This window comes from Haliotis cracherodii, unplaced genomic scaffold, assembly GCF_022045235.1.
Source record: "Haliotis cracherodii isolate W230 unplaced genomic scaffold, xgHalCrac1.p SCAF_4, whole genome shotgun sequence".
Lineage (NCBI taxonomy): Eukaryota > Metazoa > Mollusca > Gastropoda > Lepetellida > Haliotidae > Haliotis > Haliotis cracherodii.
Window position 1 is genome coordinate 52,682,341 of NW_027266297.1, and position 26,938 is coordinate 52,709,278.

The 26,938-nt window shown below is 40.4% G+C and overlaps 1 protein-coding gene across 1 annotated transcript; it reads right to left on the minus strand.

Annotated features, from left to right (window-relative positions):
* Nucleotides 1-265: 265 nt before the first annotated feature.
* On the minus strand, nucleotides 266-11,273 carry LOC139480545 (uncharacterized). Its single transcript, XM_071263649.1, has 4 exons — nucleotides 10,989-11,273; nucleotides 3,117-3,231; nucleotides 2,205-2,320; nucleotides 266-1,872 (listed from the first exon to the last, which is right to left on the minus strand). The coding sequence occupies exons 1-4, from the start codon at nucleotides 11,017-11,019 to the stop codon at nucleotides 1,796-1,798; spliced, it is 339 nt and encodes a 112-aa protein (XP_071119750.1). The 5' UTR covers nucleotides 11,020-11,273; the 3' UTR covers nucleotides 266-1,795.
* Between the last annotated feature and the right edge of the window lie 15,665 nt (nucleotides 11,274-26,938).

The window sequence follows — 26,938 nt, forward strand, 5'->3', positions numbered from 1 at the left end:
CTTCATATCCTTAGGACAGCCAGGAGTGATAACAAATATTTTTTAATAAGGGTCTTATCGGAAGTCCCTAGTTGTATCCCTTGAAATATGTCAAATTACCCGTTTCTGGTACGTAGTCATGGTGATATTAAATACCCAAAGGATCTCAAAAATGTATTTGGGACTGGCGGAAAGGTTCTGGCACACTTCGGCCAGCTTAAATGTATGGGCGTGGAATTTTCTTTTTCGTTAACTCTTTGTACCTTCAAAAGCAAACTAAATGCAGTTTAGTGAGTTGATCATTTTATTGCCAAATGACACATGATATAAATTATACAAATCGCAATACATAACAAAAGTAATTTGTAATAAACAACAGTGACCCAACTGGTCGCAAAAAGAGCACAGGAGTTGAATCACTCCACACGAGACATCTGCCTGACTGAATCACCCCTCTGTGCGTCTCTACCTGTCCGGCCCCACAGACAACATGACTGGGTTCTGTCTGGGAAACTTGTGACGAAACGACTCATGTAGCTACCGCGTAACTCTGTATACTTCACCAACGGGAAAATGAAATGGCATATTTACAATAATTAAGAAAACATATCCATGTTGCAGTTTGATCTCAAATGGTTCTACGTGAAGAAACTGACGTGACTGGGCTCTGTGTTTATTTCAAGTTCTGAATAAAATTAATTATCTGATTAGCATCATTCTCATTTTATGAAATATGCAATATGTGGAAATATCATATTATACCAAGACAGTGCAATGTTGACCGCTCTGAGTGGTAAGCGATAGTAGACAGATGTCGGACCATACGAGAGACTGCTGGACCATGCAGGAGCTTGCACGGAGTGGTTCCGAATTGTTGACGTGCGTACATGGGTATTTACTTTGTCGCGTATCATGTTGCGCATAGAGTGATGCTTCAGTAGAAATAGTCAAGTAGGCAGGCAGCCGCGACCAGTTGGATGGTCTACAATGTCGTCAAACCCTGACGGGATGTTCACACTGTCAACCTGATGTTCCATACAGCAAGATGCCTGAAAAAGCTGTAACGGCACCGGCGTCAAACCCCACTCACTCACTCACTCACTCCACATATGATCAAAGCGTTCCGAATAGAAAAGGTGATATATCTGTGAAAAAAGGCCCTGATATATACTCTACGATTACATCGTTCACGAAGCAAAGCACCATTTGGGTTGTTTTTGACCATAGTTTTAAAGATTTTAAGCTCCGATTCACATATCTTTATGCTGCGGTTAACAATTAGTTACTATAATTTATATATGTTAAGTAACACGACTGCAGATACAACACAGACAAAAGCTTACAGTTCACCTAGTACCAGAGTGTTCTGGGAATATTGATAAAACAGCAGCACACCGTCTTTCCAATGGCAAACGTACTGTGTATCCCTCTGCTTATGTTTGAACCAGACATGATGTCAAAGTAAGATACAACGTGCACATAGGCGACAGATGCGACAAGACGGTAAATGACAAAATGGTCTCTGAAGCTCGAGCCGGGCACATCTGCCGCCACAGATGTCCTGTCGGTATCACTGGCATGCGGGGGTATCGTTGATGGTGATGTTCAAGTTTTACCAGTGTTCACGGGGGAGCCGACTTCGCACTTGGAGCAACAATGAAGGTCCGTCTTGTATAGCTATTCCTGCCACGTTTCACCTAATGTTCTGAACTGGTAATAGTAGGTGCGACATATTATTTGCATGTGTTACATGAGTCCCTGAATCTTGCATAGCGTTTTCGGAAGAAGGTGGTAAACATGAACACGCTGTTTGTCACTACCGTTGGAAGAAGACAGCGAGCAAGGCAAGGCAGATGCAGCCAAGGAAAGAACAGTTCACAAATGATGCCGAGTCTGAAAAAGAACCAAATACAAGATTGATACTGTATTTCTATTCAACAATACAACAAGAACGTACACCAATTGTTGAAAAAGTCACGGCAAAATAAGTGATGAGTTGTAAAACACTACAGCATGTAATCAGTACGGAAGATTGAAGTATGTTTACAATTTGTGAAGCTTGTCAGCACCTGGACATGGAATGTGGTAGTCATCATCGACATCGTCCTTGCAATGGTTTAACCTATAGGGACAGGTCCGCACGCTAACACAAACGTGCACTTTATGGTAAAGGGGAGGGGGGGGGGGGGGGGGGGGTTGTTGGTATAGATATAGTATCTACTCACCGCACTGGGGGTATTTATCCTTGGCAGTGTCGATGTCATTCTGCACCCACCCGTTCTGCTCTGGGGTACATGCTCCCTTGACGTTCTCCAGGCAGTCTATCTTTTGTCGTAAGTACCTGCAGGGAAAGAGAGGATTCTGTAGCACCACAACACAAGCAGTCAATCTTCTCTCATGTGTACCTACACAGGGAGACTCATTTAACACCACAACACAAGCAGTCAACCTCCCCCATGTGTACCTACACAGGGAGACTCATTTAACACCACAACACAAGCAGTCAACCTCCCTCCATTAACCCTCTCTCTCACACACACACATATATACACACTCACTCTGTCTCACACACACACACACATATACACACTCACTCTCTGTCACACACACACATATATACACACTCACTCTGTCACATACACACACACACACTCACTCTCTGTCACACACATACACTCACACTCTGTCACACACATACACACACACTCACTCTCTGTCACACATATACACACTCACTCTCTGTCACACACACACACACTCACTCTCTGTCATACACACACACATACACACTCACTCTCTGTCACACACATACACACTCACTCTGTCAAACACATACACACACATATACACACTCACTCTCTATCACACATATACTCACACTCTGTCACACACACACACACTCACTCTCTGTCACACACACACACACATACACACTCAATCTGTCACACACACACATACACACTCACTGTCACACATACACACACACACATATACACTCACTCTCTGTCGCACACATACACACACTCACTCACTCACACACACACACACACACACACACACACACACACTCACGTCATCAGCACACCAAGTGACATTCGCCCCCTCTCATGACGTATGATCCCACACAGCAGTCCTACCAGCAGAAGGTTCCCTCATCAATGCCTGTTCGTGATGCTTGTCTGGAGAACACTTGGTTACATTCAGTCGCCTTGATGCACTGCGATACACCGCGGACGGTGCTCAAGAGGTGGACTGAAACATACACGTGACATGCACATGACTGTGTAGGAAGCATGCCAGGCGTTTAAGATACACACAAGGACATAACTAAGCACCCTGTGTTTGCGACAATATATGTGCACCAACGTGGTATCACCACGTGGCACGTCGTGGCTACACTCGCTACTGATTCGAAGGATGTGTGAGTTGTCTTCATCAGATTAAAATGAACGTTCTGGGACAGCAATAGTCATTTATACCATATCATACAACTTTCCAGATCCTTAGTAATTGTGGTTCCCATTTTGACTCATTACAGTACTGATGAAATACTGTGTTATTCACGTACTTATTGACCACTGCCATCTTTATCTGTGCTTTCTTTCGTCAAGAGCCTCATCTTCCGCGAGTACTGCCATGTTGTTAGACACACATGGTCGAAGAAACGGGGACTGCTTCATTTACAGGTGTATAGAATAAAAACGATCAGTTTTTGTAAAATCAGTAAAACTGAGGTTTGTACACGACGTCAAGCCAAATGTTTATTCCTAAGTGTGAGAGAGTGAGTAGAGTGTTTCAATTATGTCGCGACGGGTCAGATTAATGTGCAGGGAACTAACTACCTATATGGTATTTGTGAGGTGAAAAGGGGTTTAACGTCGCGTTCAAGAATATTGCACTTTTATCGCGAATCGCATGCACGTGTGTGTGTGTGTGTGCGTGCGTTTGTGGCTGCTTGTACTAGTCCGACTAATGCCGATTTTTTAGTGCTAGCCCATTGAGAAACCATGCCGTAGTTTAACATGAATACCCCACTCAGACACAGTGTACTGACTCCGAGCCGACCAGTCCTTGTTTCAACCACTTATGCCAAGCGCCAGACAGGGTAACAACAAGTACCATCTTTTAGCGTCTTTTGGTATGATGCGGCCGGACATCACGAGTCGGTCCGGTATGGTATTGACAAACCAAAAGACGCTACAAGGGCAAACTTTGGATTCGAACTGACATGTATCAGTAGATCCTGGCTCGAATGGGCACAACGATTCGGTTTATAGAGACGCAGTTCAAGTCTGTTATGCATCCTATCTCACGCTATGAAATTACTTTTCAACCAGGCCCCGTAAGGAGCCCGGGTCAGAATAGGTACCCAGTCTCTCCATGCTGTAAGTGCCCACTAATGATCACTGGCTAGTTACACCGTGTCACCGCTGCTGATCATGTATGTGATATCGTACCCAGACGACGTGGATCGTTGCTCATGTAGTTGACCCTACCCCTTATATACATGTCGTCTTGGAATAGCACTGCGGCGCACCACAACATGCATTTACTACAACTGCTGGTTCTTCACAGGAACTTCAACTATCAGTTCTCCACATTTCGCTACTACGGGAATCGTACCAAGTTGATATTGTGATACGAGAGGTGGGGCCCAGGTTAACACGTGGTTCCTGCAACGAGGTATGGCACTGTCTGTTGTCTGTTAGATGAGGGGCGGCGCCTAGAGATCTCCCATCCAACCAGAAAGGAATTGATTAACTCATCAATATTCCAGCTTTATGACGGCGGTTCGTAAATAGTCGAGTCTGGACCAGACAGTCCAGTTACTGACATCATGAGCATCGATCCAGGCAATTTGGATATGACATGCAATCAAGACTTCCTGCACTCAATCCACTTACTCGCCTCTTATGACAAGCATCGGCTGCTGTGGACCGGCATCCTTACCCGGGATCCCTACGGGTCTTATCCTGAGAGTTTGATGGCAAACCACAAGAGATATTTATGGCCAGGTTCACACAGTGCCGATTATGGCTCCCGTTTGAGATCAGACAGCGCTACGACACGAAAAGTGAAAAAGTCGGGTAACTATCCTCAATGATCGATCTGGAATGTCCTATCATTGTCTGAACGCAGTCGTATACGTGCTACCCCCATCACAACAAACTAGTTCTCAATACGTTGGTGAAAATGTCGTTGAACGAACTGTGTATGAACGTAGTGGACGTAGTAACAACTATAGACAGTCTTTTTACGAACTTCATGGACGGGCTCGGACGGGGAGGGTGCTTTAGAACTTTGAGTCTGCTCAAAAATTTTGTCCCGTCCATCCCGTTCTGCAATTAGTCGGACTGACAACGTACTTAAAACGAGAAAGACGTATTACGAACGGAATTGCCGTACTTCGAACCTACTAGGGACGTGTTACGACGTGGTGCAGTCAGACATAAATTTCAGTACATGTGCACACTGACCGGGCCAACTTCTCTTTGGAGGCATGATGTGTACAGCTCGGAGCCGTGAACTTTAATGGAGACTGGCTACAACGCGCTCGGTGTTCATAGGAGTCGAGCCAGGACGGGCCAGGACGCGAATACACACGCACTTGGGACGAGATGAGGACGTACTGCGAACGAGTTGGTCGGGTTAAGAATTAGTTAGAACTGGCTTGGACGTATTGTGAACGAGGTAGAACGAGGTTGAGCTGGTTAAGAACGGGTTCAGAACTGCTTCGAAACGTTGTCGGGATGAGGTGAACGGGCACTTTTACATGATCTGAACTGGATATATACAAGGACTGCAGACTGGCTAAGAACGAGATAAGAACGAGACAAGAACGAGATAAGAACGAGATAGACGTATTGAGGACTGCTTATGAACTAACTAGCATCGTATTTTACGCCAAACTACGCGTTCTACCGTGATCACAGCCTGTTCTAGTATTTTGTTTAGAACGGGGTAGAACGCGATAGAACTACTTTAGTGTGATGGAAGCATTCGTAACAGAGTCCTACGGATCGAGAAAGGTCCAGAGAGGTCGCGGCCAAGCACTCCCGTAACATTCGGGAAACTCAGCCGATTATGTCTAGTCGGATTACAATCGTGATTATGTCGTGACAGATTCTGCTGTATCGGATCAAAATCGTAACAATGTCCTGTGTTGTCTGGACGGTGTCTTGTGGATCGGAACGCTGGCGTGATGAACGGGCATGATTTTTTCATTGCCGTTTCTTGTTGCTTGAGTCCAGATTACGTCCAGATCTTGCCGAATGCGAACCGTCTTTGTCGGTTCACTGTCCGATCACTGTCTGATCTATGTCGGATCGCATTCGGGAGAATGGGGACACTGTCGGGACAGATTCGGTCGTTATTTACCATGCGGAAGATACAAATCGGATCAGATTCGGATTGAGAACGGGAGAATCGGGCCGAATTCGGCTGGGACGCTTCCTGAACAATATATCTGATTGTTCGTGAATTTCCCGCCACGAATCACAGGATCTTGATCAGACTTTTGACAATTTTTTTTATGGGGAATGGTCCTATCATGGACGGCAGAGAAAATCCTGAATGCGTGACTGAGCCCATATTTGTCACACAAATATTTCACCGTACTGATAAAACTGTCACGTGTGTAAATAGTGAATTGTACAGGCTTTTTCGAGCTGACAGTTCGTGTACAATAAGTGTATTTGTTTGCAAGCCCATTCAGCTTTACATCCCACACACGCCGCCGTCATCTTCCCGAGGCAAGTGAGTTAACTGACTATAAAAGTCCAGTTTCCACCCTTGCCGAACTAGGCTGGTATTATGGAGTTACATTTTGGCTGGACTAACGAGTCTATGCATAGTCCAATCAAAATCGCGCACCGAAATCGAACGCCGGTTCGTAAAGTGTCATGCAGATTTTGGTCGACTGCAGGATTTGCAAAGCATGTGCACCGCTAACTAGTTGTCAACATATATTTTCTAAATCTTTTCATGATTTTAATCAAGGTGCTCACGTGATTTGATGCACTTCGCGATGTAAGACTCGTTTCATCACAATATAGATCATGATTATCAATCAGATCGTCTTGACTGGGCGCCACCGTTTTGTTTGAAGCAACTGCTAGTGATACGAGAGGTTGAATCTGATTGGTCAATATAATATAGGAGAGGCATAGAAAGGACATAACTCGTAATAGCCACTGGTGGCGCTACGATCGAGCCCAGGAATTCCAGTCTAGTTCGGCAAGTGTGGAAACTGGACTTTTAAAGTCAGTTAACTCTCTTGCCTCGGGAAGATGGCCGCCGTGGACACACATAATTAATACTTCTACAACACCCTGCTCATCAGTTCATCACACAAACATCCTACACCTCCACACCATTCGTTATCATGCTTATGGCTGCATACATTTTAGACTGCTTACACAAGTAAAATTACGATTGTATAAACTTTAAAAAGGGGCACTGATCTAACGCAATTCCCCGGGACTGGTTGTTGCCTTTGTTATTGTTTTTTCCCAGTGAGTACCCGGATGTAGAGCAGAAATCTAGACTAGCTCGCGACCTCTGTTGCGCCATTCGTAAGCGCATTAGTCACTTTTATGGATACCGGTAGTAATAAGAGCGTATGGTCACATTGATCAACAAAATGAAATACAGTTTTCGAGATAATAAGGAAATGTAGGTATCTTTGTGGGTAGCATCGGTAATGGTGACGACGTTTTGATAAGTCACTTGCTTGGTAATTTTGCGATTTTCGTTTACACTATTTTGACTTGCAACACAAAGTAAATATTTCATCTGAGCATTGCTTTTTTATAGTGTGTATATTTTTTTACTGTCAAAATGTGTAACATATTTATTAAACGTATAAATATTCAGTTATTTTACAAAGTGACTGAAAAACATTTCCATCTGTATTATTATGATAACGAATTCCAAACATTTTGATGTTTAATGTCATCACCAAGAGACTGAAAATGTTACGTTGAAAAGTACATTTCTATGTTGTTTGGCTTCTAATCCTACATAATAATCTGGTGTGATGTTTGTAGGCCCTTTTGATCGTCTTAATCAATCTGGACAGATTTTTTAGTCAAAATGACAGAAATATTTACACATTTTATAAATTGCCTGAGAGAATCACATTTTACAAATTGACGGTAATCTATACACGCTTACAAAGGAAATGACCTGTGAAAACAACGTCTATCGCGCATTGAAGAATTTCCCAACCAAGACGTAGAGAAACAAGAACGAATCGGTTCAAATGAAGGAAAACAAAATGCAAATACCATAATTACAACTTACCAAATTTATGTGTATAAATAGGCAGCTTCCTTGTTCGAGGAATGTATCCGTGAATATCCACACAAAGGAATAATGTCCCACTCATCTGCAGCTATACAAAATAACTTATTCGATGTCACGTGTCTCTGTAACTATCAAATATTCTAAAAGATATATATCGTTTCGGGATATTATAACCCGTGTTCGTTTCTCAACTGATCACTTGGATTGTTTCAGGTGTTTCACATAGGTGTCAAGTCTCAAGGGTTGGCTGAGAAAGGCCACGTGACAACTATTTTCATTACGTCCACGGTTCCTAAAAAATCCACTGAGTTTGATAACAATGAGCAACCAATCAACGTATTATCAGTTAACCCTTTGAACAAAGTATGTTGTTTTTACATCGGCACTTCACGCCATGATATGAGTGTATTCCCTTTGTTTTAGTAAACTTAGACATGTAAACACTCACTTTTGACATATCCACTGTGCCAGATAACAGTGATTAATCAATCAACGTATTTTCTGTTAATCCTTTGATGACTAGGAACGATCCGTTGATTTACCTAAAAAAGTAAATCAACTGATCATTCATCTCTTGCAGGGCTGCCACGTGCATATTACATAACGCACATTTCACCTCACTTCAAACCTGGATTTAGATTGAATAATTACCACAGACACAATAAATGCCAAATGAGAACCTTTGTCAGGTAATCTAAATGGTGCTACCACCAATTGTACATGTAATAGATTCATTAACTGAGCATCAAGTGAATGACGACAAATACACAAGTGTAGGGTTATACGAGAAAACGTGGATGACAACAAGTGAGTAGTAATCGTATTATCGACGCAATCCGAAATCCGAAAATGCTTTCACTGCATGGATACTCTTTTTTAGTATTAAACTATAACCATCTGGGGTATTTCCAAATGACGACTTCCGATGAGCTCCGCCGTTCTTTTTGTCTGTTTGTTTAGGCTGAAGAAATTAATTAACATGCGCCCTTTGTCGAATCTTTATAGATCACATTTAACCAATCAGTGTTTATTCAAAAATGCGTAAAACAAATATTGCCTCCAGCCTCCAAGTTTATTTAGCTGTCCTTGCAGACGGTAGCCCAGTCTCTGGTCACGCTCAGTTGCGTTGCGTATCATCCGGGTACTCACGGGGGAAAAAACAATAACAAAGGCAACAACCAGTCCGGGGAATGGCGTTAGATCAGTGCCCCTTCAAGTGATATTTTCACTTTTTTTTCAGCATGTAGACAGACATTAGTATTGAAGTTCGAGGATGTATCCACTTGGTCCTAAATAAAGGGATTCATATCAATCCCGGCATTATTTATCAGCGCTACACTCTGACGCAGACATTTTTTATCTAAACGTGGGTGGTAACAGGCTTTTCAAACCCCGACTGTACAACGCCAACTGCACTGGCCTAGCTCCACACCCGCCTTCTTGAAACGTCTTTTAACCTCATAAAAGGTATGAAATACAACTGATTAGGGGCACAGCCTGCAGATTAAGCAATAGGCTAATCAGAGCCCTTCACCTACACGACTTTGAACACTGATACAAGCTGACCTAGCTAGTGCTATAGGTGTGGCCAACATTCATCGATTTTATGGTCAGGCTTTTCACCCTTAAGTCGTGTTATATCGAGGGTTTATATTGTGTCCGAGGTTGCCAGGAGATAGACTTAAGACGTAAAAAAATACATTTTCGATTACGTCCACAGTATCTAAGCCTAATGCATTTTATCTGGATTAAAAGTTCTATCCCGAGTTTCCGGAAATATTAGGACAACCTAATAAAGCATCGATCGGAACATATTTGATTTCGTTGATAAATATTCAATAATTCATCTATATTTCACGTCCGTCGTGAAGTCGCCATGACTTGCAGCTGAAAAGTACAGACAATATGAACATAGACGCGATACTTGTGGTTAATATTTGGATGTTTCAGAAATAAGGCGGATGTATCTGTAGTGTGCTGCATTGTAGGATACGGTGACTTGAAGTGTGTCGCTGATAGTACCTGGTTGACCGCATGGCGCTCATATTTCAAAACAGTAATGTGAAAGGGTGGACTTATGTTGGTACATTCAACTCTTCAGCATACCGAGGACATTATACAGTGTAGACTCACAACTGTACAGTACATGACGTATCACGTGATCAAGAAATGTACCTATGCTGACAGGTGATACGCCCATTAGTGACGAATGGTTATGGCTAAAAATAACTTGAGCAAAATGCCGCCTAAACGAGCACAAGCGAGCACGATTAATCATAATAGTGACAGAACAGTTTCTAGGAAATGCAAGGAGAGAAAAACATTCTCTTGTCTCCTAATGTAGCGACAATGCAACTTATCACCACCGCCTACAATTACTTGTCTGTTACGACAGGTATATCTGACTTTTTAAACGTGTCATCCCGTAAATATGAATAACGACTTTCAGATCAACCGCAAGTCACGAGACACACTGTTACTCCGTGCTATAGTGGTCAGGGCCCGTGTTTTAGTGGAAGTATAGCGACAATGTTCCCACAGCTAAAACGCTAAACAGAAACATCACCTGCCGTTACACTTGGCTACACTTTTCAAGTATGGGCAGGAAAACAACGACTAGACAGGGTCAGGACTTTTATAGTAATATATACACAATGAAGAAATGTCGTGATCATCGTCAGACACAATACAAGATAGCTTACCTGAACACAGTATTGCCAAAACGTATTTCATTTTCAGGTATGAAGACTAGGAATCCCCCAAGTCCGCGACTGTTGCACGACCTCCTGGTCTGAGCTGTATCTGTCGTCTGCGCCAGGTACGAAGCGTGTCCTACTTACTCGTTGCCGTATATACTCTGCAGAATTACCCGCGAACAGGTAGACGGTGCATGTTACATGAACTGTGGAGTCATTAGGGGCTTTTCGATAAGGATCAATATTAGAACCCTCAGACGCTGTTCCAAATACATTTCGACATATAGCCTGAGGCTTCAGTTGGACAGTTTTACAACACTATCTGATTCGATCGCGAGTATTGACTGTACATGAGTCAGTAGACAGGTAATTTATAATGTAGGCTGTATTTTTATCAGATCCGTACTGATAATGGACAGCAATAACCTACGTGATATCCTCGATGCTGCTGACGCCTGGGTCCACTCGCACAAATTCATCAACCTGAGACTCCTTAACATAATCTTTAAGTTTAAGCGCCAGGCAGGGTAACAACAAGTGCCGTCTACACACACATTTCGGTATGTCATTGGCGAACCACTGACCTTCAGGGACCCGGCATGCAGTCTCCAACCGATGCCACAGTCGCTCGGTAGTAAGATATTAACGACGTTGTCAAGGGCGCACAACACAATACACACGAAGTGATAAACTGGAGAGGATATTGTATTGTGCCCAAAATGTTATTAACATCAAACGAATTGACTCAGGGCCGCGTTCAAGACCTTTACAAATTTTCCAAAGTCGAAAAATCTAGCTGGCTTAATTGGGAAACGAGATAATTTTCTTCCGCTTGTGTATGCCATGAGTAAGTATTTCGTTAAAGTAGTGAGTTTCAGCGCCATCACCTCCCTGTGACACCCATTTTGTACAAAACACTGTATACATCATATATGTATAACTGAATCACTGCAATAACTTCTAATTAACCTTGTGTGAGTGCGCGTCCAACCGTGCATTAAGGGTTGTAATCCATTTGAACTTTAAGATGCAGTTGAGACAAAATGGAGTTTATCAGAACAGTAATACAGTTTGTTCAACCGTAGGTGTTGTGGAACAATGAATACTTATGCCCCGAGTAAGTATTCAGTTAAAGAAGTTTGACGCAATCTGTGTCTATGTTATAAGCCATATGTACTTCAAGACGCAGTTGAGGCTAAGTAGAGTTACGCCCCTTAGTTAACCATTCATCGGCTATTTCACAACCCACTGATGTATTCTGAAATGCCACAACTGCAGTGTTGATGATAAGATTGTTAAGATGAGAAATCCAAGGGAAGTAAACATGCTGACCTTGTCAACTATTCCGTGTATGCAAATTATTTGTACTTACGCCCTGTGTTTTATTTATCACCCTGATATATAAGACAGGAGTTGATATTTCCAAAAGAGGTCCGGAGGGGTCTGGGTTATCATGAATTCTCGAATTTACGTCCCCCCCAACTCCAACATTAGACCTTTTTGTCGGTAGCTTCAATTTAGAACCAAAATGGTAGATATGGTGTTTGGCTGATCGGGTACACTGCCTAGGCAATGGCTCTCGATACCAGTAAGTGGTATACTTATTGAGTGATTTGAACAGACATTATAAATTAGTTGATGCTTATTCATATCGAGTAAAGGCGAAGTCTCCCATTCAAATCTCTCATTTTACTACTTTGGGGGCACATACATAGACATGGTGAACATCGTCAACACTTAATATTCTTGTCAAAAGTCAACATGGAAATTTGAAATTGCTTGCTCCCATGTCAAGAAAAATGGTCACATATCAATCTTTAACTTGTGTCTATTTAAATGGTTAGTCGTAAATGTATTTTCGTCTCTGCTCATTCAAGAAAATCCAGATCTAAATAGCCCATCAAATTATTTCCCTTCAATTGAACTTTCATTACCTAAATCAGAACTTTGGATTTCTGTGCTGTAAGCTACTAAGCTACAACACAGACGGAATGAGTTGTATATGGAGGAAGAGGTAGAGGTAGTTGTCACCACATAGTTGTTTTACTATCACAGACAATGCGATGGGTTCAAGAGATAGGGTGATCCTGCATATTGTCAATGTTTTGGTGGTATTAATATCTGCATCAAAGGAAAGTTTCCCTCCGGCTTTTATTTCCAGGTGCGGATATACATTTATAGTGAAACAAGGCACTATACACATAAAAACAACAGGCACGTGGACACACACACACACACACACACACACACACACACACACACACACACACACACACACACACACACACACACACACACACACACACACACACACACACACACACACACACACACACACACACACACACACACACACACACAAACAAACAAACAAACAAACAAACAACAGACACACACACAACAAATGCTGACAATACTGTTAAGTAGGAATTGAGGTGGTGACATTGCATTACGTTAATGGTATTTTTTTAATCAAAATGTCTGCAATGTTTGGCGGCAAGAACAAGGTTTCAAATAACATATCATTACAGGATAAAGAAATGTCTATGCTGATGAAATTAAGGCCACGGTACTTGAATCTAGAATATTTAAGCTGGTACATTCTTGTGTTTCATCAAATGTGTATTGTGCTTTAATTTTCTTATCAGAACAGTAATACAGTTTGTTCAACCGTAGGTGTTGCGGAACAATAAATACTTATGCCCCGAGTAAGTATTCAGTTAAAGAAGTTTGACGCAAACTGTGTCTATGTTATAAGCCATTTGTACTTCAAGACGCAGTTGAGGCTAAGTAGAGTTACGCCCCTTAGTTAACCATTCATCGGCTATTTCACAACCCACTGATGTATTCTGAAATGCCACAACTGCAGTGTTGATGATAAGATTGTTAGATGAGAAACCCAAGGGAAGTAAACATGCTGACCTTGTCAACTATTCCGTGTATGCAAATTATTTGTACTTACGCCCTGTGTTTTATTTATCACCCTGATATATAAGGCAGGAGTTGATATTTCCAAAAGAGGTCCGGAGGGGTCTGGGTTATCATAAATTCTCGAATTTACGTCCCCCCCAACTCCAACATTAGACCTTTTTGTCGGTAGCTTCAATTTAGAACCAAAATGGTAGATATGGTGTTTGGCTGATCGGGTACACTGCCTAGGCAATGGCTCTCGATACCAGTAAGTGGTATACTTATTGAGTGATTTGAACAGACATTATACATTAGTTGATGCTTATTCATATCGAGTAAAGGCGAAGTCTCCCATTCAAATCTCTCATTTTACTACTTTGGGGGCACATACATAGACATGGTGAACATCGTCAACTCTTAATATTCTTGTCAAAAGTCAACATGGAAATTTGAAATTGCTTGCTCCCATGTCAAGAAAAATGGTCACATATCAATCTTTAACTTGTGTCTATTTAAATGGTTAGTCGTAAATGTATTTTCGTCTCTGCTCATTCAAGAAAATCCAGATCTAAATAGCCCATCAAATTATTTCCCTTCAATTGAACTTTCATTACTTAAATCAGAACTTTGGATTTCTGTGCTGTAAGCTACTAAGCTACAACACAGACGGAATGAGTTGTATATGGAGGAAGAGGTAGAGGTAGTTGTCACCACATAGTTGTTTTACTATCACAGACAATGCGATGGGTTCAAGAGATAGGGTGATCCTGCATATTGTCAATGTTTTGGTGGTATTAATATCTGCATCAAAGGAAAGTTTCCCTCCGGCTTTTATTTCCAGGTGCGGATATACATTTATAGTGAAACAAGGCACTATACACATAAAAACAACAGGCACGTGGACACACACACACACACACACACACACACACACACACACACACACACACACACACACACACACACACACACACACACACACACACACACACACACACACACACACACACACACACACACACACACACACACACACACACACACACACACACACACAAACAAACAAACAAACAAACAAACAAACAAACAACAGACACACACACAACAAATGCTGACAATACTGTTAAGTAGGAATTGAGGTGGTGACATTGCATTACGTTAATGGTATTTTTTTAATCAAAATGTCTGCAATGTTTGGCGGCAAGAACAAGGTTTCAAATAACATATCATTACAGGATAAAGAAATGTCTATGCTGATGAAATTAAGGCCACGGTACTTGAATCTAGAATATTTAAGCTGGTACATTCTTGTGTTTCATCAAATGTGTATTGTGCTTTAATTTTCTTATCAGAACAGTAATACAGTTTGTTCAACCGTAGGTGTTGTGGAACAATGAATTCTTATGCCCCGAGTAAGTATTCAGTTAAAGAAGTTTGACGCAAACTGTGTCTATGTTATAAGCCATTTGTACTTCAAGACGCAGTTGAGGCTAAGTAGAGTTACGCCCCTTAGTTAACCATTCATCGGCTATTTCACAACCCACTGATGTATTCTGAAATGCCACAACTGCAGTGTTGATGATAAGATTGTTAGATGAGAAATCCAAGGGAAGTAAACATGCTGACCTTGTCAACTATTCCGTGTATGCAAATTATTTGTACTTACGCCCTGTGTTTTATTTATCACCCTGATATATAAGGCAGGAGTTGATATTTCCAAAAGAGGTCCGGAGGGGTCTGGGTTATCATAAATTCTCGAATTTACGTCCCCCCCAACTCCAACATTAGACCTTTTTGTCGGTAGCTTCAATTTAGAACCAAAATGGTAGATATGGTGTTTGGCTGATCGGGTACACTGCCTAGGCAATGGCTCTCGATACCAGTAAGTGGTATACTTATTGAGTGATTTGAACAGACATTATAAATTAGTTGATGCTTATTCATATCGAGTAAAGGCGAAATCTCCCATTCAAATCTCTCATTTTACTACTTTGGGGGCACATACATAGACATGGTGAACATCGTCAACACTTAATATTCTTGTCAAAAGTCAACATGGAAATTTGAAATTGCTTGCTCCCATGTCAAGAAAAATGGTCACATATCAATCTTTAACTTGTGTCTATTTAAATGGTTAGTCGTAAATGTATTTTCGTCTCTGCTCATTCAAGAAAATCCAGATCTAAATAGCCCATCAAATTATTTCCCTTCAATTGAACTTTCATTACCTAAATCAGAACTTTGGATTTCTGTGCTGTAAGCTACTAAGCTACAACACAGACGGAATGAGTTGTATATGGAGGAAGAGGTAGAGGTAGTTGTCACCACATAGTTGTTTTACTATCACAGACAATGCGATGGGTTCAAGAGATAGGGTGATCCTGCATATTGTCAATGTTTTGGTGGTATTAATATCTGCATCAAAGGAAAGTTTCCCTCCGGCTTTTATTTCCAGGTGCGGATATACATTTATAGTGAAACAAGGCACTATACAGATAAAAACAACAGGCACGTGGACACACACACACACACACACACACACACACACACACACACACACACACACACACACACACACACACACACACACACACACACACACACACACACACACACACACACACACACACACACAAACACACACACACAAACACACACACACACACACACAAACAAACAAACAAACAAACAACAGACACACACACAACAAATGCTGACAATACTGTTAAGTAGGAATTGAGGTGGTAACATTGCATTACGTTAATGGTATTTTTTTAATCAAAATGTCTGCAATGTTTGGCGGCAAGAACAAGGTTTCAAATAACATATCATTACATGATAAAGAAATGTCTATGCTGATGAAATTAAGGCCACGGTACTTGAATCTAGAATATTTAAGCTGGTACATTCTTGAGTTGATATTTCCAAAAGAGGTCCGGAGGGGTCTGGGTTATCATGAATTCTCGAATTTACGTCCCCCCCAACTCCAACATTAGACCTTTTTGTCGGTAGCTTCAATTTAGAACCAAAATGGTAGATATGGTGTTTGGCTGATCGGGTACACTGCCTAGGCAATGGCTCTCGATACCAGTAAGTGGTATACTTATTGAGTGATTTGAACAGACATTATAAATTAGTTGATGCTTATTCATATCGAGTAAAGGCGAAATCTCCCATTCAAATCTCTCATTTTACTACTTTGGGGGCACATACATAGACATGGTGAACATCGTCAACACTTAATATTCTTGTCAAAAGTCAACATGGAAATTTGAAATTGCTTGCTCCCATGTCAAGAAAAATGGTCACATATCAATCTTTAACTTGTGTCTATTTAAATGGTTAGTCGTAAATGTATTTTCGTCTCTGCTCATTCAAGAAAATCCAGATCTAAATAGCCCATCAAATTATTTCCCTTCAATTGAACTTTCATTACCTAAATCAGAACTTTGGATTTCTGTGCTGTAAGCTACTAAGCTACAACACAGACGGAATGAGTTGTATATGGAGGAAGAGGTAGAGGTAGTTGTCACCACATAGTTGTTTTACTATCACAGACAATGCGATGGGTTCAAGAGATAGGGTGATCCTGCATATTGTCAATGTTTTGGTGGTATTAATATCTGCATCAAAGGAAAGTTTCCCTCCGGCTTTTATTTCCAGGTGCGGATATACATTTATAGTGAAACAAGGCACTATACAGATAAAAACAACAGGCACGTGGACACACACACACACACACACACACACACACACACACACACACACACACACACACACACACACACACACACACACACACACACACACACACACACACACACACACACACACACACACACACACAAACACACACACACAAACACACACACACACACACACAAACAAACAAACAAACAAACAACAGACACACACACAACAAATGCTGACAATACTGTTAAGTAGGAATTGAGGTGGTAACATTGCATTACGTTAATGGTATTTTTTTAATCAAAATGTCTGCAATGTTTGGCGGCAAGAACAAGGTTTCAAATAACATATCATTACATGATAAAGAAATGTCTATGCTGATGAAATTAAGGCCACGGTACTTGAATCTAGAATATTTAAGCTGGTACATTCTTGAGTTGATATTTCCAAAAGAGGTCCGGAGGGGTCTGGGTTATCATGAATTCTCGAATTTACGTCCCCCCCAACTCCAACATTAGACCTTTTTGTCGGTAGCCTCAATTTAGAACCAAAATGGTAGATATGGTGTTTGGCTGATCGGGTACACTGCCAGGGCAATGGCTCTAGATACCAGTAAGTGGTATACTTATTGAGTGATTTGAACAGACATTATACATTAGTTGATGCTTATTCATATCGAGTAAAGGCGAAGTCTCCCATTCAAATCTCTCATTTTACTACTTTGGGGGCACATACATAGACATGGTGAACATCGTCAACTCTTAATATTCTTGTCAAAAGTCAACATGGAAATTTGAAATTGCTTGCTCCCATGTCAAGAAAAATGGTCACATATCAATCTTTAACTTGTGTCTATTTAAATGGTTAGTCGTAAATGTATTTTCGTCTCTGCTCATTCAAGAAAATCCAGATCTAAATAGCCCATCAAATTATTTCCCTTCAATTGAACTTTCATTACCTAAATCAGAACTTTGGATTTCTGTGCTGTAAGCTACTAAGCTACAACACAGACGGAATGAGTTGTATATGGAGGAAGAGGTAGAGGTAGTTGTCACCACATAGTTGTTTTACTATCACAGACAATGCGATGGGTTCAAGAGATAGGGTGATCCTGCATATTGTCAATGTTTTGGTGGTATTAATATCTGCATCAAAGGAAAGTTTCCCTCCGGCTTTTATTTCCAGGTGCGGATATACATTTATAGTGAAACAAGGCACTATACACATAAAAACAACAGGCACGTGGACACACACACACACACACACACACACACACACACACACACACACACACACACACACACACACACACACACACAAACAAACAAACAAACAAACAAACAAACAACAGACACACACACAACAAATGCTGACAATACTGTTAAGTAGGAATTGAGGTGGTGACATTGCATTACGTTAATGGTATTTTTTTAATCAAAATGTCTGCAATGTTTGGCGGCAAGAACAAGGTTTCAAATAACATATCATTACAGGATAAAGAAATGTCTATGCTGATGAAATTAAGGCCACGGTACTTGAATCTAGAATATTTAAGCTGGTACATTCTTGTGTTTCATCAAATGTGTATTGTGCTTTAATTTTCTTATCAGAACAGTAATACAGTTTGTTCAACCGTAGGTGTTGCGGAACAATAAATACTTATGCCCCGAGTAAGTATTCAGTTAAAGAAGTTTGACGCAAACTGTGTCTATGTTATAAGCCATTTGTACTTCAAGACGCAGTTGAGGCTAAGTAGAGTTACGCCCCTTAGTTAACCATTCATCGGCTATTTCACAACCCACTGATGTATTCTGAAATGCCACAACTGCAGTGTTGATGATAAGATTGTTAGATGAGAAACCCAAGGGAAGTAAACATGCTGACCTTGTCAACTATTCCGTGTATGCAAATTATTTGTACTTACGCCCTGTGTTTTATTTATCACCCTGATATATAAGGCAGGAGTTGATATTTCCAAAAGAGGTCCGGAGGGGTCTGGGTTATCATGAATTCTCGAATTTACGTCCCCCCCAACTCCAACATTAGACCTTTTTGTCGGTAGCTTCAATTTAGAACCAAAATGGTAGATATGGTGTTTGGCTGATCGGGTACACTGCCTAGGCAATGGCTCTAGATACCAGTAAGTGGTATACTTATTGAGTGATTTGAACAGACCTTATAAATTAGTTGATGCTTATTCATATCGAGTAAAGGCGAAGTCTCCCATTCAAATCTCTCATTTTACTACTTTGGGGGCACATACATAGACATGGTGAACATCGTCAACACTTAATATTCTTGTCAAAAGTCAACATGGAAATTTGAAATTGCTTGCTCCCATGTCAAGAAAAATGGTCACATATCAATCTTTAACTTGTGTCTATTTAAATGGTTAGTCGTAAATGTATTTTCGTCTCTGCTCATTCAAGAAAATCCAGATCTAAATAGCCCATCAAATTATTTCCCTTCAATTGAACTTTCATTACCTAAATCAGAACTTTGGATTTCTGTGCTGTAAGCTACTAAGCTACAACACAGACGGAATGAGTTGTATATGGAGGAAGAGGTAGAGGTAGTTGTCACCACATAGTTGTTTTACTATCACAGACAATGCGATGGGTTCAAGAGATAGGGTGATCCTGCATATTGTCAATGTTTTGGTGGTATTAATATCTGCATCAAAGGAAAGTGTCCCTCCGGCTTTTATTTCCAGGTGCGGATATACATTTATAGTGAAACAAGGCACTATACAGATAAAAACAACAGGCACGTGGACACACACACACACACACACACACACACACACACACACACACACACACACACACACACACACACACACACACACACACACACACACACACACACACACACACACACACACACACACACACACAAACAAACAAACAAACAACAGACACACACACAACAAATGCTGACAATACTGTTAAGTAGGAATTGAGGTGGTGACATTGCATTACGTTAATGGTATTTTTTTAATCAAAATGTCTGCAATGTTTGGCGGCAAGAACAAGGTTTCAAATAACATATCATTACAGGATAAAGAAATGTCTATGCTGATGAAATTAAGGCCACGGTACTTGAATCTAGAATATTTAAGCTGGTACATTCTTGTGTTTCATCAAATGTGTATTGTGCTTTAATTTTCTTATCAGAACAGTAATACAGTTTGTTCAACCGTAGGTGTTGCGGAACAATAAATACTTATGCCCCGAGTAAGTATTCAGTTAAAGAAGTTTGACGCAATCTGTGTCTATGTTATAAGCCATTTGTACTTCAAGACGCAGTTGAGGCTAAGTAGAGTTACGCCCCTTAGTTAACCATTCATCGGCTATTTCACAACCCACTGATGTATTCTGAAATGCCACAACTGCAGTGTTGATGATAAGATTGTTAGATGAGAAACCCAAGGGAAGTAAACATGCTGACCTTGTCAACTATTCCGTGTATGCAAATTATTTGTACTTACGCCCTGTGTTTTATTTATCACCCTGATATATAAGGCAGGAGTTGATATTTCCAAAAGAGGTCCGGAGGGGTCTGGGTTATCATAAATTCTCGAATTTACGTCCCCCCCAACTCCAACATTAGACCTTTTTGTCGGTAGCTTCAATTTAGAACCAAAATGGTAGATATGGTGTTTGGCTGATCGGGTACACTGCCTAGGCAATGGCTCTAGATACCAGTAAGTGGTATACTTATTGAGTGATTTGAACAGACCTTATAAATTAGTTGATGCTTATTCATATCGAGTAAAGGCGAAGTCTCCCATTCAAATCTCTCATTTTACTACTTTGGGGGCACATACATAGACATGGTGAACATCGTCAACACTTAATATTCTTGTCAAAAGTCAACATGGAAATTTGAAATTGCTTGCTCCCATGTCAAGAAAAATGGTCACATATCAATCTTTAACTTGTGTCTATTTAAATGGTTAGTCGTAAATGTATTTTCGTCTCTGCTCATTCAAGAAAATCCAGATCTAAATAGCCCATCAAATTATTTCCCTTCAATTGAACTTTCATTACCTAAATCAGAACTTTGGATTTCTGTGCTGTAAGCTACTAAGCTACAACACAGACGGAATGAGTTGTATATGGAGGAAGAGGTAGAGGTAGTTGTCACCACATAGTTGTTTTACTATCACAGACAATGCGATGGGTTCAAGAGATAGGGTGATCCTGCATATTGTCAATGTTTTGGTGGTATTAATATCTGCATCAAAGGAAAGTTTCCCTCCGGCTTTTATTTCCAGGTGCGGATATACATTTATAGTGAAACAAGGCACTATACACATAAAAACAACAGGCACGTGGACACACACACACACACACACACACACACACACACACACACACACACACACACACACACACACACACACACACACACACACACACACACACACACACACACACACACACACACACACACACAAACAAACAAACAAACAAACAAACAAACAAACAACAGACACACACACAACAAATGCTGACAATACTGTTAAGTAGGAATTGAGGTGGTGACATTGCATTACGTTAATGGTATTTTTTTAATCAAAATGTCTGCAGTGTTTGGCGGCAAGAACAAGGTTTCAAATAACATATCATTACAGGATAAAGAAATGTCTATGCTGATGAAATTAAGGCCACGGTACTTGAATCTAGAATATTTAAGCTGGTACATTCTTGTGTTTCATCAAATGTGTATTGTGCTTTAATTTTCTTATCAGAACAGTAATACAGTTTGTTCAACCGTAGGTGTTGCGGAACAATAAATACTTATGCCCCGAGTAAGTATTCAGTTAAAGAAGTTTGACGCAAACTGTGTCTATGTTATAAGCCATTTGTACTTCAAGACGCAGTTGAGGCTAAGTAGAGTTACGCCCCTTAGTTAACCATTCATCGGCTATTTCACAACCCACTGATGTATTCTGAAATGCCACAACTGCAGTGTTGATGATAAGATTGTTAGATGAGAAACCCAAGGGAAGTAAACATGCTGACCTTGTCAACTATTCCGTGTATGCAAATTATTTGTACTTACGCCCTGTGTTTTATTTATCACCCTGATATTTAAGGCAGGAGTTGATATTTCCAAAAGAGGTCCGGAGGGGTCTGGGTTATCATAAATCCTCGAATTTACGTCCCCCCCCCCAACTCCAACATTAGACCTTTTTGTCGGTAGCTTCAATTTAGAACCAAAATGGTAGATATGGTGTTTGGCTGATCGGGTACACTGCCTAGGCAATGGCTCTAGATACCAGTAAGTGGTATACTTATTGAGTGATTTGAACAGACATTATAAATTAGTTGATTCTTATTCATATCGAGTAAAGGCGAAGTCTCCCATTCAAATCTCTCATTTTACTACTTTGGGGGCACATACATAGACATGGTGAACATCGTCAACACTTAATATTCTTGTCAAAAGTCAACATGGAAATTTGAAATTGCTTGCTCCCATGTCAAGAAAAATGGTCACATATCAATCTTTAACTTGTGTCTATTTAAATGGTTAGTCGTAAATGTATTTTCGTCTCTGCTCATTCAAGAAAATCCAGATCTAAATAGCCCATCAAATTATTTCCCTTCAATTGAACTTTCATTACCTAAATCAGAACTTTGGATTTCTGAGCTGTAAGCTACTAAGCTACAACACAGACGGAATCTGTTGTATATGGAGGAAGAGGTAGAGGTAGTTGTCACCACATAGTTGTTTTACTATCACAGACAATGCGATGGGTTCAAGAGATAGGGTGATCCTGCATATTGTCAATGTGTTGGTGGTATTAATATCTGCATCAAAGGAAAGTTTCCCTCCGGCTTTTATTTCCAGGTGCGGATATACATTTATAGTGAAACAAGGCACTATACACATAAAAACAACAGGCACGTGGACACACACACACACACACAAACACACACACACACACACACACACACACACACACACACACACACACACACACACACACACACACACACACACACACACACACACACACACACACACACACACACACACACACACACAAACAAACAAACAAACAACAGACACACACACAACAAATGCTGACAATACTGTTAAGTAGGAATTGAGGTGGTGACATTGCATTACGTTAATGGTATTTTTTTAATCAAAATGTCTGCAATGTTTGGCGGCAAGAACAAGGTTTCAAATAACATATCATTACAGGATAAAGAAATGTCTATGCTGATGAAATTAAGGCCACGGTACTTGAATCTAGAATATTTAAGCTGGTACATTCTTGTGTTTCATCAAATGTGTATTGTGCTTTAATTTTCTTATCAGAACAGTAATACAGTTTGTTCAACCGTAGGTGTTGCGGAACAATAAATACTTATGCCCCGAGTAAGTATTCAGTTAAAGAAGTTTGACGCAATCTGTGTCTATGTTATAAGCCATTTGTACTTCAAGACGCAGTTGAGGCTAAGTAGAGTTACGCCCCTTAGTTAACCATTCATCGGCTATTTCACAACCCACTGATGTATTCTGAAATGCCACAACTGCAGTGTTGATGATAAGATTGTTAGATGAGAAACCCAAGGGAAGTAAACATGCTGACCTTGTCAACTATTCCGTGTATGCAAATTATTTGTACTTACGCCCTGTGTTTTATTTATCACCCTGATATATAAGGCAGGAGTTGATATTTCCAAAAGAGGTCCGGAGGGGTCTGGGTTATCATAAATTCTCGAATTTACGTCCCCCCCAACTCCAACATTAGACCTTTTTGTCGGTAGCTTCAATTTAGAACCAAAATGGTAGATATGGTGTTTGGCTGATCGGGTACACTGCCTAGGCAATGGCTCTAGATACCAGTAAGTGGTATACTTATTGAGTGATTTGAACAGACCTTATAAATTAGTTGATGCTTATTCATATCGAGTAAAGGCGAAGTCTCCCATTCAAATCTCTCATTTTACTACTTTGGGGGCACATACATAGACATGGTGAACATCGTCAACACTTAATATTCTTGTCAAAAGTCAACATGGAAATTTGAAATTGCTTGCTCCCATGTCAAGAAAAATGGTCACATATCAATCTTTAACTTGTGTCTATTTAAATGGTTAGTCGTAAATGTATTTTCGTCTCTGCTCATTCAAGAAAATCCAGATCTAAATAGCCCATCAAATTATTTCCCTTCAATTGAACTTTCATTACCTAAATCAGAACTTTGGATTTCTGTGCTGTAAGCTACTAAGCTACAACACAGACGGAATGAGTTGTATATGGAGGAAGAGGTAGAGGTAGTTGTCACCACATAGTTGTTTTACTATCACAGACAATGCGATGGGTTCAAGAGATAGGGTGATCCTGCATATTGTCAATGTTTTGGTGGTATTAATATCTGCATCAAAGGAAAGTTTCCCTCCGGCTTTTATTTCCAGGTGCGGATATACATTTATAGTGAAACAAGGCACTATACACATAAAAACAACAGGCACGTGGACACACACACACACACACACACACACACACACACACACACACACACACACACACACACACACACACACACACACACACACACACACACACACACACACACACACACACACAAACAAACAAACAAACAAACAAACAAACAAACAACAGACACACACACAACAAATGCTGACAATACTGTTAAGTAGGAATTGAGGTGGTGACATTGCATTACGTTAATGGTATTTTTTTAATCAAAATGTCTGCAGTGTTTGGCGGCAAGAACAAGGTTTCAAATAACATATCATTACAGGATAAAGAAATGTCTATGCTGATGAAATTAAGGCCACGGTACTTGAATCTAGAATATTTAAGCTGGTACATTCTTGTGTTTCATCAAATGTGTATTGTGCTTTAATTTTCTTATCAGAACAGTAATACAGTTTGTTCAACCGTAGGTGTTGCGGAACAATAAATACTTATGCCCCGAGTAAGTATTCAGTTAAAGAAGTTTGACGCAAACTGTGTCTATGTTATAAGCCATTTGTACTTCAAGACGCAGTTGAGGCTAAGTAGAGTTACGCCCCTTAGTTAACCATTCATCGGCTATTTCACAACCCACTGATGTATTCTGAAATGCCACAACTGCAGTGTTGATGATAAGATTGTTAGATGAGAAACCCAAGGGAAGTAAACATGCTGACCTTGTCAACTATTCCGTGTATGCAAATTATTTGTACTTACGCCCTGTGTTTTATTTATCACCCTGATATTTAAGGCAGGAGTTGATATTTCCAAAAGAGGTCCGGAGGGGTCTGGGTTATCATAAATCCTCGAATTTACGTCCCCCCCCCCAACTCCAACATTAGACCTTTTTGTCGGTAGCTTCAATTTAGAACCAAAATGGTAGATATGGTGTTTGGCTGATCGGGTACACTGCCTAGGCAATGGCTCTAGATACCAGTAAGTGGTATACTTATTGAGTGATTTGAACAGACATTATAAATTAGTTGATTCTTATTCATATCGAGTAAAGGCGAAGTCTCCCATTCAAATCTCTCATTTTACTACTTTGGGGGCACATACATAGACATGGTGAACATCGTCAACACTTAATATTCTTGTCAAAAGTCAACATGGAAATTTGAAATTGCTTGCTCCCATGTCAAGAAAAATGGTCACATATCAATCTTTAACTTGTGTCTATTTAAATGGTTAGTCGTAAATGTATTTTCGTCTCTGCTCATTCAAGAAAATCCAGATCTAAATAGCCCATCAAATTATTTCCCTTCAATTGAACTTTCATTACCTAAATCAGAACTTTGGATTTCTGAGCTGTAAGCTACTAAGCTACAACACAGACGGAATCTGTTGTATATGGAGGAAGAGGTAGAGGTAGTTGTCACCACATAGTTGTTTTACTATCACAGACAATGCGATGGGTTCAAGAGATAGGGTGATCCTGCATATTGTCAATGTGTTGGTGGTATTAATATCTGCATCAAAGGAAAGTTTCCCTCCGGCTTTTATTTCCAGGTGCGGATATACATTTATAGTGAAACAAGGCACTATACACATAAAAACAACAGGCACGTGGACACACACACACACACACAAACACACACACACACACACACACACACACACACACACACACACACACACACACACACACACACACACACACACACACACACACACACACACACACAAACACACACACACACACACAAACAAACAAACAACAGACACACACACAACAAATGCTGACAATACTGTTAAGTAGGAATTGAGGTGGTGACATTGCATTACGTTAATGGTATTTTTTTAATCAAAATGTCTGCAATGTTTGGCGGCAAGAACAAGGTTTCAAATAA

Coding starts and splice junctions, on each gene's coding strand:
- LOC139480545 (XM_071263649.1), bottom strand. CDS start 11,019: ATGAAATACGTTTTGGCAATACTGTGTTCAG. Junction 2,321..3,116: donor GATGAGGGAACCTTCTGCTG/GTAGGACTGCTG, acceptor CTTTCCCTGCAG/GTACTTACGACAAAAGATAG. Junction 1,873..2,204: donor GGATAAATACCCCCAGTGCG/GTGAGTAGATAC, acceptor GTTCTTTTTCAG/ACTCGGCATCATTTGTGAAC.